Source organism: Bombyx mori, chromosome 5, assembly GCF_030269925.1.
Source record: "Bombyx mori chromosome 5, ASM3026992v2".
Classification (NCBI taxonomy): Eukaryota; Metazoa; Arthropoda; class Insecta; order Lepidoptera; family Bombycidae; genus Bombyx; species Bombyx mori.
In genome coordinates, this window is record NC_085111.1 from 8583280 (window position 1) to 8599086 (window position 15807).

General features: G+C 36.2%; 1 protein-coding gene across 1 annotated transcript; it reads left to right on the top strand.

Annotated features, from left to right (window-relative positions):
- Nucleotides 1–10472: 10472 nt before the first annotated feature.
- LOC101741078 (C-type mannose receptor 2) lies at nucleotides 10473–13908 on the top strand. Its single transcript, NM_001130900.2, has 5 exons — nucleotides 10473–10565; nucleotides 10884–11135; nucleotides 11536–11736; nucleotides 12360–12602; nucleotides 13552–13908. The coding sequence occupies exons 1-5, from the start codon at nucleotides 10526–10528 to the stop codon at nucleotides 13725–13727; spliced, it is 912 nt and encodes a 303-aa protein (NP_001124372.2). The 5' UTR covers nucleotides 10473–10525; the 3' UTR covers nucleotides 13728–13908.
- Nucleotides 13909–15807: the final 1899 nt, after the last annotated feature.

Genomic DNA, 15807 nt, shown 5'->3' on the forward strand with positions numbered 1-15807 from the left:
TCTTTGTTTTTCATTTATAAAACTGGAGATCGTCTTTACTTATACTTCTTCACTTCTTTCTTCACATTCTTCACTTCCGCGGTGAAGGAATAACATCGTGTAATAAAAATGAAACCCGCAAAATTATAATTTGCGTAATTACTGGTGGTAGGACCTCTTGTGAGTCCGCGCGGGTGGGTACCACCACCCTGCCTATTTCTGCCGTGAAGCAATAATGCGTTTCGGTTTGAAGGGTGGGGCAACCGCATTTACCTTGTGGATGTCGATGGGCTCCAGTAACCACTTAACACCAGGTGGGCTGTGAGCTCGTCACCACATCTAAGCAATAAAAAAAAAATGCGAATGAAATAAAACGCACAATAAATAAACAAAGTTGAACTATTACTAAACAATTTAGTAGTACCCGTTTTTGGCAAGCATTCAAAAAAAGCGTGGAGTATTTCCTTCTGACACCCAAATTGCTTGGACGTTTGCATTACAAATCAATCAAACGTATTAACATACTAATTAGATGAAATACAATTAGTACTTATATTTTTAAGCAATTACTACTTAGTATTATATTATTATACTTACTTACTACTACTTACTAACCACAGTGTAAAAAAACTAGTAATATCACGGTCTATATCAACTACATATATTTAATATAAGCAAAGACAAAATAGTTCAATCTTTTTTCTCAGTTTATCACCCGGTTTTATTTTTATTTTTATTGACGAACCTTAGTGTTGTTATCTAAGAAAGAAATTACTATTTTTCTTCCTGTAAAAATGTACCTGCAGGAAAAAATTTCAATAACAAAAATGAAATAATAATAAAATAATTTACATCACTTAAAGAAACTAAATATCGAGATCAATGTGCAAACAATAGTTTACATATTAGATGGTTTTCGCAAAATCATAAACATTACAAGAAAGTAATTTTCCCTAACAATTAACTGACTATAAATTCCCACAAGGCGATCTTACCTTAATTTAACACTTAGTCAAAATATATAATTTCGAGGAGGGTCTGACAATTTTCCGTGTATGGTCCCTCTTAATAGGTACCTTCGGGCGAGGCTTGTATAAGTGCGATGGAGATAGGGTGTAACCACTTGCATTAGCGAAATTACCTGGGCCTTTGTTATTTTCATTGCGAAACTAAGACTACGTCTGTTATTGAGGTCTTGTAATAAGAATTTGACTAAACGGTACAAGAATAGTATTTCTCAACTTATTAAGTCTTGACTTAATTAAAACTAATTTTACGCCTTAATTACACGCTATTTATTTTATGAAGTAAGAATAACAATAATAAAATCTGGAAACAAATCACGCACTCTCATCCGGCCCCAATATAGCCCTATGTTATAGGTACCAGAGACTGATAAACATATATGTTTAAATATATATGTACATATGTATATAGATAATAAACAGCCAGATAAAGAACAAACAAACCTGTTCATCACACGAACGATGTTTGCCCGATGTGGGAATCGAACCCACGACCCTCAGCGCAATAGTCAGGAGCGCTAACTACTGCACCACCGAGTCTGTTTATTGTCATTATATTATTTTGGACGATTCAAATACTGCAGCACAGTTTTCGTGGTTACGAACCGCTGTGAAGAGTTTGAAGAGTCGGAAATAATAATAATGTAATTACAGTTTAAAAAAAACATTAAATTAAGCAGTGAAAGTTTTTTTATTATGTCTGCGGTACGCAAAAACCGAAGAAAATACTAAGCCTTAACTTAATGTCTGAGACTTTAGCATGAAGTGAAATTCCCATATAAATAAGGATAAAATGTTTTGAAACACTTGTTAAAAAAAAATATGCTAAATATGCCATTCATAAAAACATACAACGGAAACTTCCAATTACTTTTTTTTTCCCTACCTATGCTGATAGCCTTGAGAGGCTATTTCAGCTTCGCCCTAACGTTTATAGGTGAATTCACGGGGCTCAAACCGGAGAGTTGCTAACACTGACCCTAGCAAGAGCAGTGCTTCGCAGAATCTACCACCGGATCGGAAACGCGACCCACTGAGCAGATCCGGCGAGAAACTCAGTTGGCTGTGCCTGTGGGTTGATTCGCTCGTCGAGCCCTTCGTCGCAAGCGACGGGTTCGACGAGGACGGTGACCGGGTCCAATTACAATGCATTAAAATTTCATCCGTATTTTTTTTTATTGTAGAATCGGTTCATATTAACGAATCGTATTACATTACTTTGGATTAGCTCAAAAACGATATTAAGTGGAATCACAAAACTGTAATCAAAAATCTTTATGAACTGCATTGAACTCGTAAAACATTCTAGATGAATGTACGTGCGGCCATCTTTGTTGGGAATAGTGCCTCTCTAACCCAATATAGGCGTATGTATATTTCGGGAATCCCCATGTGGTTTGCCGTCCGTGAGTTTCTGTTTGCATCTTAAGTGCTCACTGATATACGTTCGGGATCGTCTTGATTCAGTCATGACAATTGTTTTCATCTTATTTTTCATTCACATTTTAAAAAATATACTTTGAAAACAGACTACACGCAAAAAACATCTTATTATCCTGTAATGCCCACACTAATAACAAGCTCAAATATTTCTGAAACTGTAAAGGCGGAAACAAATCGGAGTCAATTCGTCAGTGGACACCAGAAAATTAGCGTGGATGTAGAAAAGCTTAATAAAGCTAAAAGCTTATATTATTATATTTAAAATGTTTCTGCATAGTACAAACAGTTGGTATTATTCAAAGAATCTGTACACATAAGTAGTACTACACAAATTTTAGCAGGGGCCTGACAACTGTATTTTATATGTAACACTGGTCGATTACTTGAAATCGAGAGCGTCAACTAATCCACCCGATATACATATTATGTTTGTTTACAAACATCTCAGATTGCTCGAAAGACTCGCCGCTGGGGACATCCGGTTACAATCTGCATAACAATGGTGCCGTTCTCCGTGCTCCAGACGGATGCTAATGCCTCCTCCATTCATAATTCATGTCTAAATGAAGTGGACGAACAAGCCTTGGCTATAAGATGTCACGACCCTTTGTCTGCGACGGCCGAGTAACAATACAATAATCCGATTCCACCTAAATTCATTTCAATACTAAACTATGAGAGGACTAGGAGATGAGAAACGTTGCTAACCTTGTGGATGTGGTGGTGCTAATAGTGTTTGAGCCGTCGCATAGTGAACAAGGTACCTAGTGTACTACGAGTAATTCTATATATTACAAGCGACCCGCCCTCGCTTCGCTTCGGAAACATTAAATTTTATTATTGATAGCTAAGTCCCGTGATGTTACCCGCGGTTATTGTCGCACCGCGGGTGACGCCGTAGGGCGAAGCTAGTTTAAAAAAAGTAGTCTAAGTTACTCCTTATATCATTAGCTACCTATCGGTGAAAGTCTCGTCAAAATCGTACCAACCGTTCCAGAGATTACCCGGAACAAACAGACAGACAGACAAAAATTGTAAAAAAAAATATTTTGGTGTATGTACCGTATACATATTCATATGCATGTAGTAAAAAGCGGTTATTTCAATATTACAAACAGACACTTTAATTTTATTTATATGTATAGATTATAACAGAGCCGAAATTGTGTTGTAGAGCGTATTGTGAGCCCGGCAGCGGATAAAGCCGTTTAACCCATTAAATTCGCGAAGAAGTCATACTTTCCGATTTTATTTGACAGTTAAACAATGCAATAAGATTTCGGCTGCGAGTATCGATGGACGAAATTATTCGTTGTCTCTAGTCCATAGGCTCCAGCGGCCACTTAATACGAGATCGACTATAAGTTTTACGGCTCGACCGCACAATTCAAAAACCAGAACAGTGCTCCGTCAGGGTTCATTATAAATTATGTATGTCGATCGCTTAGCAAACACAACGTAACGAATCTCGACAAATTTCACGTGCCTTATTTTTGGAAATTCCAAAATTAATGATTTTTTTTTAAGTTTTAGTTTTTTTTTTAGTCCGTAGAGTAATCTAACAATTATAGCGCTATATACAGGGTGTAATCGCGCCTGTCTTATAGTTCAATCAAAAACCAACTACTTGGTAAATGTAGGCAAGTAAGTTTCTAACCTTTTTCAGCTGTAGCTTAGACTGGTGGACAAGCTCACAGCCCCTTCTGGTGAGTGGTTACCATTGCCCATGGACTTCAGCAGTGCCGGGGTCAGAGCCAAGCCGCTGTCTACCTTTAAGTACTCTCCACAAGTCTCGTTTGAAGAAAGATATGCCATAGCGCTCGGGAAACACCGTGGAGGCCCTCTACGGTGTTTCATTCCAAAGCCGGATGGTACGTGGCAAAAAAGATCTCTGGAAACGCACCGTGGATGAACGCAGTAGCTCCAGGTAGTATGAATGAAATCTGCTCTGATGGCGGGCGGTGCGATGGTAAGTTAAATGGTTAACGGAACCCATACACATCAACAAGCGAAATTCGGCCACCCACCTTGAGATATGACTCCTAAGTCTCAGTTCTATAGAACGGCTGCCTCACCCTTCAAACCGAAACGTTGTACTTCTCCACAGTAAAAATAGGCAGAGTGACCGGTCATCGTTCTCGTCGAACCCGTCGCTTGCGACGAAGGGCGCGGCGGGTAAATTAACCCACAGATACAGCTCACTGAGTTTCTCGCCGGATCTTCTCAGTGGGTCGCGTTTCCGATCCGGTGATAGATTCTGCGAAGCACGGCTCTTGCTAGGGTTCGTGTTAACAACATCGTCAGGTTTGAGCCCCGTGAGCTCACCTACTAGTTAAGGTTACGCTGATATGGTCTCTCTAGACCATCAACTTAGGTAGGAAAACAAAAAAGATTCAAGTAATACTATATATACATACGTATCATCATCATTCTCTTGCCCTTCTCCCAGTCACCTGGAATCAGCACAACATGTTTTCTCCTTCCATACTCCTCTATTATTATACCTCTGTATTTATACCTCTCTAACATTTCTTGGCTCACTCCCCTCTTATACATATCGTCTTTCACGCAATCCATCCATTTCTTAGGTCTACCTCTTCCTCTAATATATAATATACACATACGTATATCACCTTCAAGTAGGTAACTCAGAAAAATGTTTAAAAAAAATTATTAAGTCTAAGACAAAATAATAAACCTATTATCCCCAACAGAACAGTTAACAGAGAGTCAAAGATAAAAAAAAACAGAACACTTCTTAAACGTGAAACTAACAACATCCACTAACATTTCAGTTTTATTTCTCTAGAAAACTGATAAAAAAATGTATATATCCTGCTATTTTTCTTTTATCCGAGTCGAGGCAGCGTTACACAATTCAGATCTTTTCTACTAAAAAGTGGTTTATTGTGTTCTTAAATAAAGTTATTCAGTTTACTTCTCGGGCATATTGTACGGGCCTATTGTGAGTGCGTCGGGCCTCAGGTGCGGCCTCACCCTTGTGTTCCCTACAATAACGTTATGAATGTCAAAAACACGTTATTTTTATTTCCTTAAGCGATGAATCGGTACTGTTACGACCGATAAAGTGGCTCAATACAGTCTGTGCTACGTTTTTAATTGAGACTATAAATATACAATGCGGTTTTTACTCGGCTATAAATTGAACAGTTTAGTCAAAAATAATAGGTAAGCTATAAATAGCTACATAAAGAAAAAGTACTTCTAATATCAATAAAATAATAATTTTTTATTGCTTTGATGCGTGTACGTTCTCACAGCCCACCTGGTGTTAAGTGGTTATTGGAGCCCATAGACATTTATGACGTAAACGCGCCACCCACCTTGAGATATAAGTTCTAAGGTCTCAAGAATAGTGATAACGGCTGCCCCACCCTTGAAACCGAAACGCATTACTGCTTCACGGCGGAAATAGGCAGGGTGGTGGTACCTACCCGCGCGGACTCACAAGAGGTCCTGCCACCAGTATGAAACCATTGAATAAATATCGCTCGTATGTACCAGAAATCAGATAGATCTTTTTATTTATTTAAATAAAAACGACATGCTAAGAATGCTAGCGACCTTTGTGTATTTTCTCGTGTCTATTCCACGGGAGGAACTCCGAGGAGCTCATATTGTACGCTGTCACCATCCTACCTGTTTCTGCCACGAAGCAATCATCTATTCGGTTCGATTAGGACAGCCATTGAGGCAACATTGAGACTTCGACCTCATGGCGGCTTTCACATTGTAATATCTATGCGTTCTGACGACCACTTATCATCCTGTCTACACCCTTTAGGGGCTATACATACAACTTCCCGACACCATAAACCCAAGGTTTCTTTTCTATCGTCTACCCAAATAGTGCAATACAAAAAAAAGTAGCGTGGACCCATTCTAACTCAAATAACTGATTTCAAGGACAGTGTATTGTTATTGATCTTTTCTGCTACATATTATGTACATTTAGACTTTGGAATGTACTCTGTTTTACGGTACTCGCTTAGCGCCAAGACATCTTCATTTTGACCTTGACTATTGTCTGGCGACTGTCAATATCTATGAGGGGCTCTTAGGCTACAAACACATTATTACAACGGCGGCAAAAACATTGTTGCGAAGAAATTGCGTTTTTGCAATCTAAATATATAAAAATGAATTGCTAAAACCCGAGAACGGTTGGACCGATGTGCCTAATTTTGATCTTGAATTATTTGTGGATGTCCAGAGAAGGTTGAAAAGGTAGATAAATATGTAAATGCTCAGAATTAAATAAAAATAACAATTTTCTTTTCCCTTTGATGTGTCCCCCGTCGGACGAATTCTTTTTGTTTGTTTTAAGTTTATTTTATTCAAAAGTTTAGGTCTTTTATTTATCGACTCAGATACTACGAAGTCTGCCAGGCCAGCTAGTCATAATATAATTATCAATTGACCATATTTATATTTCTGCACGGATCACTTGCTTGTAGATTTCCTTCCGACGTTTTAAATCCTTCTCAATAATTTCAATAAATGAATTTCTTTTAAAAATACTTTGGCCGTCTATTTAGTGTCAGCACTTAGGAACAATATGATTATAGAGCAGATTGATTTCGCGTTATTCCGATAATCTATCAGACAAAAGCCCGCTTTTAATGGCTGATCAATTTGCCGGGTCCAAGTTTAAAAGCCTAATTATCTGTCGTCACGGGCTGCGAACCGCATCGTGCATTTGCGTAATTAACTGGACATTGTGTAAAATCAACAATATTAATTAATTTTTCGGTTTTAACATATTATTAATCTACAAGAATTTTAAATAGTGTATTCAACACTTTGAAATACATTACTTATCAACTTAGGTACAGGTAAATTGTAGATAAATTATCTCTTTTTTTTCTCTGCCGAAATAAGTTAAACGAGACAATCCTAAAACTCCTAGAGGTCTAAGTTTTAGCTGATTTTGTTAAATCGTAATTCAATGAATGTGATTCACGAAATTTATAATTTAAAATATCATACTTATTATTAGGTGTATTGAATAAAAAAATCAGCTCAGACGAAATATTTTACATCCGAGCATTTATAAACAGAAATGAGCTGGCTGCTTCATATAAAAATCCATGCACTTAGCGCAGAAAATAAGCGCGGCTTTCGACCGCATTCACTTTTAGCGATGTAGTTTTTCTCCTTTTACGCCCTCCACACCCATTCTCCCATACAGCATGCCCCATCTCACTCAGACTTAGCATCTCTTCAACTATACTCGGTTCGCTTTAACGTTCGTGACACAAAGCAATATGTGAGTTAACTTCAGTGTAACGGTTCTTGTTTGAGTTGCGATTTAATGCCTCCTTAAACTGAGATGGTTTACGGGTTAACCGGGTTGAAAAGGATAAAAGTATCGACGGCTGCTTACTTTTTAGATCTGCTTCGATTCAATAAAACTTTTATCTGTTAAAGGCGGAGTTTGGATACGCGCTTCATTATATTGAAGTAAGCAATACTTTCCAGTGAACCCTTTGAATAAATAAAAGTTTTGAACCTTTGATGTGAAATCTTTTCGGAGACTTTACAAAACGAATTTACAAAATAGTTTCAGGTTGTTGGTTTGTTTTTCGATTATTCACGCTCTATATTTCAGAAAATTAAGTTCAGGGATGGAACTTTTGGAAGAATAATTTATTACGATTACAAATGTATCGTTTCCAAAATTATAGAATTAACATTTTCATTAATTTGAAAAGTGCCTTTGTTTTTCATCTGGTTTCTAGCTGGTAAATGAACCGTGAAAAAAAAACATGTTTGGTTTCGTTTAATGCGAAAACCCCAACAATGTAAAATTGTATAATGAAGTTAATACTTTTTTATTTCTTGTTAATACTTATGTTAATACTAATGTTCTTCTGTTAATACTTATGTACTTCTTTTGCATTTTATCTTGTATATTTTTAGTATTTATTTGTATTTAATCGTATGTAAGTTTATCTTATGTGGTATTTATTTTTCACATGTGTATATATTTTTATGTAAGTTTATTAAGATATAGCACCGTCCAGTTCACTTATTCCTCTCCCTGCAGTATATGCCGCCTAGCGTGAATTGTTTTGAAATATCGATGGCATTAGTACAATGATCGGATTGATTGGATAAATGGTTGGATTGGAATCATTTCTGTAAGGCAAAAACAATAAATAAGCATCACAAAAAACTAATTTTGGAGAAAAAAAAACAATATTTAATTGAATATAACTATAGATAATAGTGTATTAGAAATGACTAACAAATTCTAACAAAGAAAATAAAAAAATATTCTTTATTTCTTGTTCAAAAATAGATTTAGAAAAACACCCATGAAGCCTTCTATAATAACAAAATTTTATCTCATGTAAGTAGAACTAATTCATATATTTTGCTAATGGTTAGCCATCATCTTTACCGCAAGTTGTCCAATTTACATGACGAAGGTGGCGATATCGCAAAAGAAAGTTTCCGACAACTTTTATCAGATCCCAACCCAGTGCGCCTGATGAGTTGGCACCGAACTTGTTCAGTGATACTACGGTACACTAATATGGAAACGGATTTCATTGAAAATTAATTTAATTTCACTTTAATACGAAAAAAGTCAATATGGAATTTATTTGGGTGATACGTTTTCTAATTACATTTTAGCAACTTTCAATAGTAAAATGATTCATTTTGGATTAAGGATTTAATATTTATTGATATTTAAGGCAAAATATCTTGTTCATATTAATCAGAGGCATTTGTATGATTTTACGGCTTTTTTTTATTACTTAGGTGGGTGGACAAGCTCACAACCCACCTGGTGTTAAATGGTTACTGGAGCCCATAGACATCTACAACGTAAATGCGCCATCCACCTTGAGATATAAGTTCTAAAGTCTTAAGTATAGTTACAACGGCTGCCCCACCCTTCAAGCCGAAACGCATTACTGCTTCACGGCAGAAATAGGCAGAGTGGTTGTACCCACCCGCGCGGACTCAGAAGGGGTCCTACCACCAGTAAAAAACGGCTTTAACAATATCAAATTGACACGGAATGTGTTTGTCAACTACTTTTTTGCTAGTTTCTTCCTGAATATGTTGAAGAATGCTTTAATAGAGAATGAAAACAAACAACTATACGTCAGTTATCAATGTCAGAAGACTTTGAAAACAATAATGTAAATTTATTTCTTTAAACTAGCATTGTAAATGTTATTTATTTTAATTAGCTCCAATAAAATACGACGTTATTTAAACAAAAAGACGTACTCCACATTAACGAACTTGCTCCGGACTTGAGAACCGACTCCGAGGGACTAGGATTAGGCACTGCCTACGTATTACACGAAGAGATTTAAACTGAATTAACCGTTCGATCGTAAAATTGGAATGCCACACAGATAATTACCTGACACTCACAGAAGAGGAAGCCGCTCAGAACGGGGATTCAAATAAGCGTGCAAGAAGGACCGAGGCGGGTGGTCTGCGCCGTACTGCGATCACGGCGGCTGATACAGAGAAATCTTAAATTCGATCGAGTGAAACCGATAGCGGCCAATTGAAACCGAACGTCACTTGAATGCGTCTCTGAGTTACGGCCAATTTTGTTCCGTTTTTTACAAAAAAAAAAAGAATATGCAAGATTCTAAATTGAAAAAAAAAACCTATTCGAATTTTAATTAATCGATTCAAAACTCGTAACGAATGGAATGGTATTATTTTGTAGTTGCACTCTCACTAAAGCCATCAAATACATGCAAGTTCAAAAATAACTAGCAAAAATATTATTACATTCACGTACTAATTCTGAACAAGAAGATGAAAGATCTTTTAATGTCGAATATATTAATATTATTTTATTGTGCAAATGGTGAGAGGAATAACGATGAAAATAATTAACTTCTATATATAATATATAAATACTTTTTGGTGTCATGGAGTGCTTTCGTGTCGGTCTGTATTGTCATTGTGAAGAGACTAATAAAAATAATTATATGACTCTCTGGGCAAAGCTAAAAGCCACTACAACAACAAGAAGCTTCAGCGAGTCTCCAGATCATTGGCAAAGAACACGGAAAATGTACCAGGATGTACGCTTCCAGTGTGAAATACGCAAGTGTATTAACATGCTCTGGCGCATTTCCTTCTCTTACTTTCGCAGACCAGTATACATCCCACTTGATGGTGAGTGATCACATTCGCTCATGAGCTTCAGCATTGCTGGTTACATAACCAAACTGTTGCCTACCGCTGAACAATCTGCTTACAAAGATCCTCCATCCCCACTTATTACTCAAATGCATCCGTTACGAGGCTGTCCCAAAAATTTAATTGAGGTATATTTGAAACTACCTTAGAATTAAAAATTATTACTTACAATTAAAAATCAACCTAGATAAGCCAGTGCTGATCGAGTAAATCCTAAAATGTTATCAGCCCAGAAATTCCGCATGGATTACATGTGGGCCCAGATGTTCAAGACGTACTACCGCTTGAACGATCTAGCTACCAACTGGGATCAAGCCAGACAAATATGCGAGGCCGAAGGGACATATTTGTTCATACCGGACTCATTAGATGAAATGGAAAGTTTTAAATTGCTGATGAGCAACATGAAAGCCCAGTATACTGGGATATTTATGGGATTACACGATAAGTTCTCAGACGGAAACTTTGTCACATTAAAAGGTATGTTTAGCATATTTTATCATTATCATCTAAAACAGATACGGATGCATGCGACTCAATTATTTATTTAGCTGAAATTTATATGGAAAAATATGCATTAGCGATCATGTCAATGGTTTATATCTGTTTAAAATATAAACCATCGAATTTCAATTTAAATACTACAAAATCATTTTTTAATGTTTAGGCGGATGGAAAATCTCAACGCCCATGACATGAGACATGAGTTCAAATTTCAGTTTTACTACGGCTGTCCTTCAAACCGAAACAAATTACTGCTTCATGACAGAGATAGGCAAGGAGTCATATCACTTGATACGAATGCACCAGGCGTCTTATCCTTTAGGCCACGACGACTAAAAATCACATTATATATCAATCCAATTTAACTTCATTCCAGGAGAATCAATAGCTGGCACAACCATAGAGCTTTTGTGGGCACAGGGTTCTCCTGACAATGTTAATGGCACTGAACACTGTGTTGTGATGACCAGAGAAGGATTGCTGGATGATCGGCCCTGCGATGACATATACCCGTTCGTTTGCAAAATACTTGGAAGTGAAATTGAATTTAACGAAAAGTGCAATAACTTCGATTTGGGTATGCTTTGAAACATATTCAAAACATTTCCAAGCTGCAGTGGTAATCGTAGCCTTGATGAAATTTAGTTAGTTTGTTTCAAAGCTGAACAACCTCAAATAGCTCAAGCAATTCTGAAAAGTTGCATAGTTTAAATGCAACTTTATAGTTGAGGCTTAGATATTGTGATCTTGTACCACCGTCTTCCCTATTTCGGCTACAAAGCTGTTATGCGTGTCAGTTTGAATTGTTAGACAGCTGTTGTATAAAACAATTCAGACTTCGACCAAATGTGACAATCAAGGATAGTGACGGCACCCAAAAAGAGACATCTACGGCCTCGGGTATCCACGTAACATCAGATGGACCATGAGCGCGTTTATCCATGAATATAATTAAAAATAAATATCTAAAGGCGACTCCATTAACTCATCCGTGGCTTTACAGCACTTTAAAAAAAATACCTTTTCCAATACGAAATTCTATAACTCAATATGACGTCGCTAATTCTATTATCAATCCTGATGTAATTTTGGAAATTAACTATACAAGAAGCAGAACTGAAATGATAAACTCTAGACAATAAAATACTAATAGATACTTTATACCATCTCTGTGCTACAATAGCTTACAACATTTTTCAGCATATACACCTAGAAACAACGGAAAATGCTACAAGTTTCACGCAGAGCCCCTATCTTGGTATGACGCATACTTAATCTGCAAGTCCGAAGAAGGAAACTTGGCAATCGTGAATTCGGCAGACGAAGCCGTATTCATAACTGAAATGCTAAGTGAAAACCTTCATAGAAAAGTACCAGACCCCAATATCCTATTTATTGGATTTAGCGACCTGATGTTTCCTTTCCAGTACCGAACGATATTAGGTAAATTATAATAGTTAAGAAAATAAAGTGAAAAGGCTAAAATATAATGTGCCGATGTAAAATATGAAAGGTTTAAAGTAAAGATGCTCGTGTATTAGTACCAACCTATACGACTTTCTCTATATCCATAACCTCGAAGACAATTACTAAGTTTTCTAACGAAATACGTACTTCGCAAGTGTTCAACTTTTTTTATTGCATATACGGGTTAGCGAACTTATAACCCATCTGGTACCGCAATGGTTATTGAAGCCCAAAGACATCAACAACGTAAATGCCGCCACCTTGAGACATGCCTTCTAAGTCCTAGTTCTATAGTACAAGAGCTACTCTACCCTTTAAATCGGAACATATAACTGCTTCGCGGCAGAAATAGGCAGGGTGGTAGTACATACCCGTGTGGGCTCACAAGACGCCCTACCATCAATAGTTACACAAATTCTATTTTTTGCGGATTTTGTCTGAATTACACGATGTTAATCCTTGATCGTGGAAGTCATTCGTGTACACTTCTCAAGTACTTATCTCATTAGAAAAAAGTGTACCTGCCTGCGAAATTGAAACATTGGCAATGACGCATCGCTCAATATTAACGCACCGGGTATCTTATCCTTTAGGACTTCAAATTACAACGACGAATCAATAAAATTTATCTTAAAAAATCAAAATCAAATCAAAATTTACAAATTTGCCTAAATATTATTGGTAGGACGAATTAAATGCCCACATAGATTTGAAGGGTAACATTGCCACTTTACAATATAATAAAATAGATAATTTGTATTCATATGTCATTAGATGTGTGAATACATCCTCACGGTGACCTATTTAACACGTGTGAAGCTTTGTATCCCTTTTTACGAAAATTGCGTAGATGGAGGAGTATGAAATTTCCCACACTTATAGTAGGTAATTAAATAATTTTCTGAAGTCCAAGACAATTTTTCAGGTCAATCACTCGAAGATGCAGGCTATTCCACTTGGGGTCATATTGAGGAACAGACATCAAAGTTAGACTCAAATCATTGTGGAGCCATAACTAGTGAAGGTTTCTTACAAATCACCCGGTGCAACAGACCGGCGATGTTTCTTTGCGAAAAAATAATAAATAACACAGCTGAATAAATTCGTATATTTTTTAGGCTTTATTGTTCGAGTAATTGATAGCTCATTCAATAAACGATCAATCTAACCCACTGGTTGTGGGTTCTTGACATTGAATCGAAACATAAATTGCAATAAAATGGTACAAATTATCGAATTAATTAAGATACCTAAATTATCGATATTATTTCGTTATTAAAAACAACTAAATCACTAGCGCGTTCCCAATGCAGTACTTTAATATTGTATATTCGTATTTTAATTTGTATGATATGAATACAGATATCATATTAATTAAACCATCAAATTTCAAAGGTCATCAAAGTGTGTACTTACATAGGTTGATGTCAATCAATAACCTCTCATGGATACCAAACTCTGGCTTGGACAGCTATGTGACATCCATTGACGTAAAAAACATTACTCGGAATGAATGAATCAATTCATTGGATTGCTAAAAAATCTAATGGCCAGTTATTAGTTCTTTTTTTCAAAAGGTGTGTATGAATGAGTTTGCGACTTCAATTTTGAGCTGTTTTTTTAGGTAGTGCCTCTGAATGAGGAGACAAGCTGCGGACCCATCTATTGTTATGTGGTTACCGAACCACGTAGACAGCATAGCGTAAGCCCTGTGGAATCGTATAGAAAGACGCTTGTATCGGCATCAAACCAACTTAATGTATGCTTCACGACAAATACAGGTGAGATTACAATACGCCTTAGATAGTCTTTATTTTTTATTTTTACTTTCCAATTATTATTACAGCGCTATCGACCAAAACCTCAACGAATCCTCGTAGAAACAAAATATCAGACAGTACAATACATCCAAGCTTCGTTCGATATTTCAATTCTAATTTAATCAACTCAAAGTAGTCGTATACATAAAGAGAAACGGGAAAATTTTCGAGATTCTCATTTCAAAGCTTTGAACTTCATTCCGTACCATATTTTACGTCGATTTTGACATCCCGATAATACAACAAGCAATACATTTAAAAGCAGTGGTGCGCGCAGAACAGTGTATCGCTACTTTGTCGATTACAGACGCCAATTGAATGAGTGTAATAGCCGTGAAATGCATGTATACATTGTTTTGATTTCGATAGGCGAACGGAAAACGATCATTTTAAATAACATTTATTTTTACAGAAGTAATTTTAAATCCTACTGTTATTCGTTATGTTATTGTTGTGATATTCTTGCACAATATTTGAGATGCTGAACTGCAATTTCTTTTTTGAAAAATTATCTAGTCATAAAATGTTTCTGTTGTCTTCCAAGTATTAGTGTAAGTCTGATTCTGACTCACTCATTGACAGCAAATAGTGGTACATCCAAGCGGCTGCCTATAAAGTTGTATCTACAAGTAACTTTTTAGGTGCTCCAGCTAAAAGCTACAGTTATATAAGTACCTTCCTCTTATCGATTAATTAGTTTGAACAACTTTACTTAGATAGCACAGTGCTTACGATAACACAATTTAAATTTGACCTAATGGCTCGTGCTGGCTGGATTCACATATGACTTCTATTCATTGTAAGTAATTGTAACAAAATAAAAAAAATGTTTTAAGATAATTTTTGTGGTTGAGTAAAATTGAGAATCATTTAATGTCTGTCTTGTTGAAAATAATAATAATAATACAATAGCACAAACAAACGAAAGTTTATCCTACTACAGCATGTTTAATGAACAAAATGAGAGAACAATGTCAAATACACACAACACAATAATATCTCTTTTATTATTTGAATTTTCATTGAATTATGATTAAATATGATTGATGATTGAATATTGAAATATGAAAGTTTGTCGAATTCAAAGAAATCGACGTAGTTGGATACAAGGTGGCTGATCATTAGATCTATGTCCGTCGGTCCTCGCTCGCGGCTAAAAACTAATATTACCGGAAATCCTAAAATAGAGAACTTACTTTAGAGGGTGAATGGAATCGTATTAGAGGCTTTATTATTTTGGCCCTCATTTATGCTTAATAGTTATATATGTTTGAACATATGCATATTTAGGTATTAAGCCCTCGGCCCAGTTATGAAGGGTGGTGCTTACTAATACGCAATAAATAGTAATACGGAGCAAA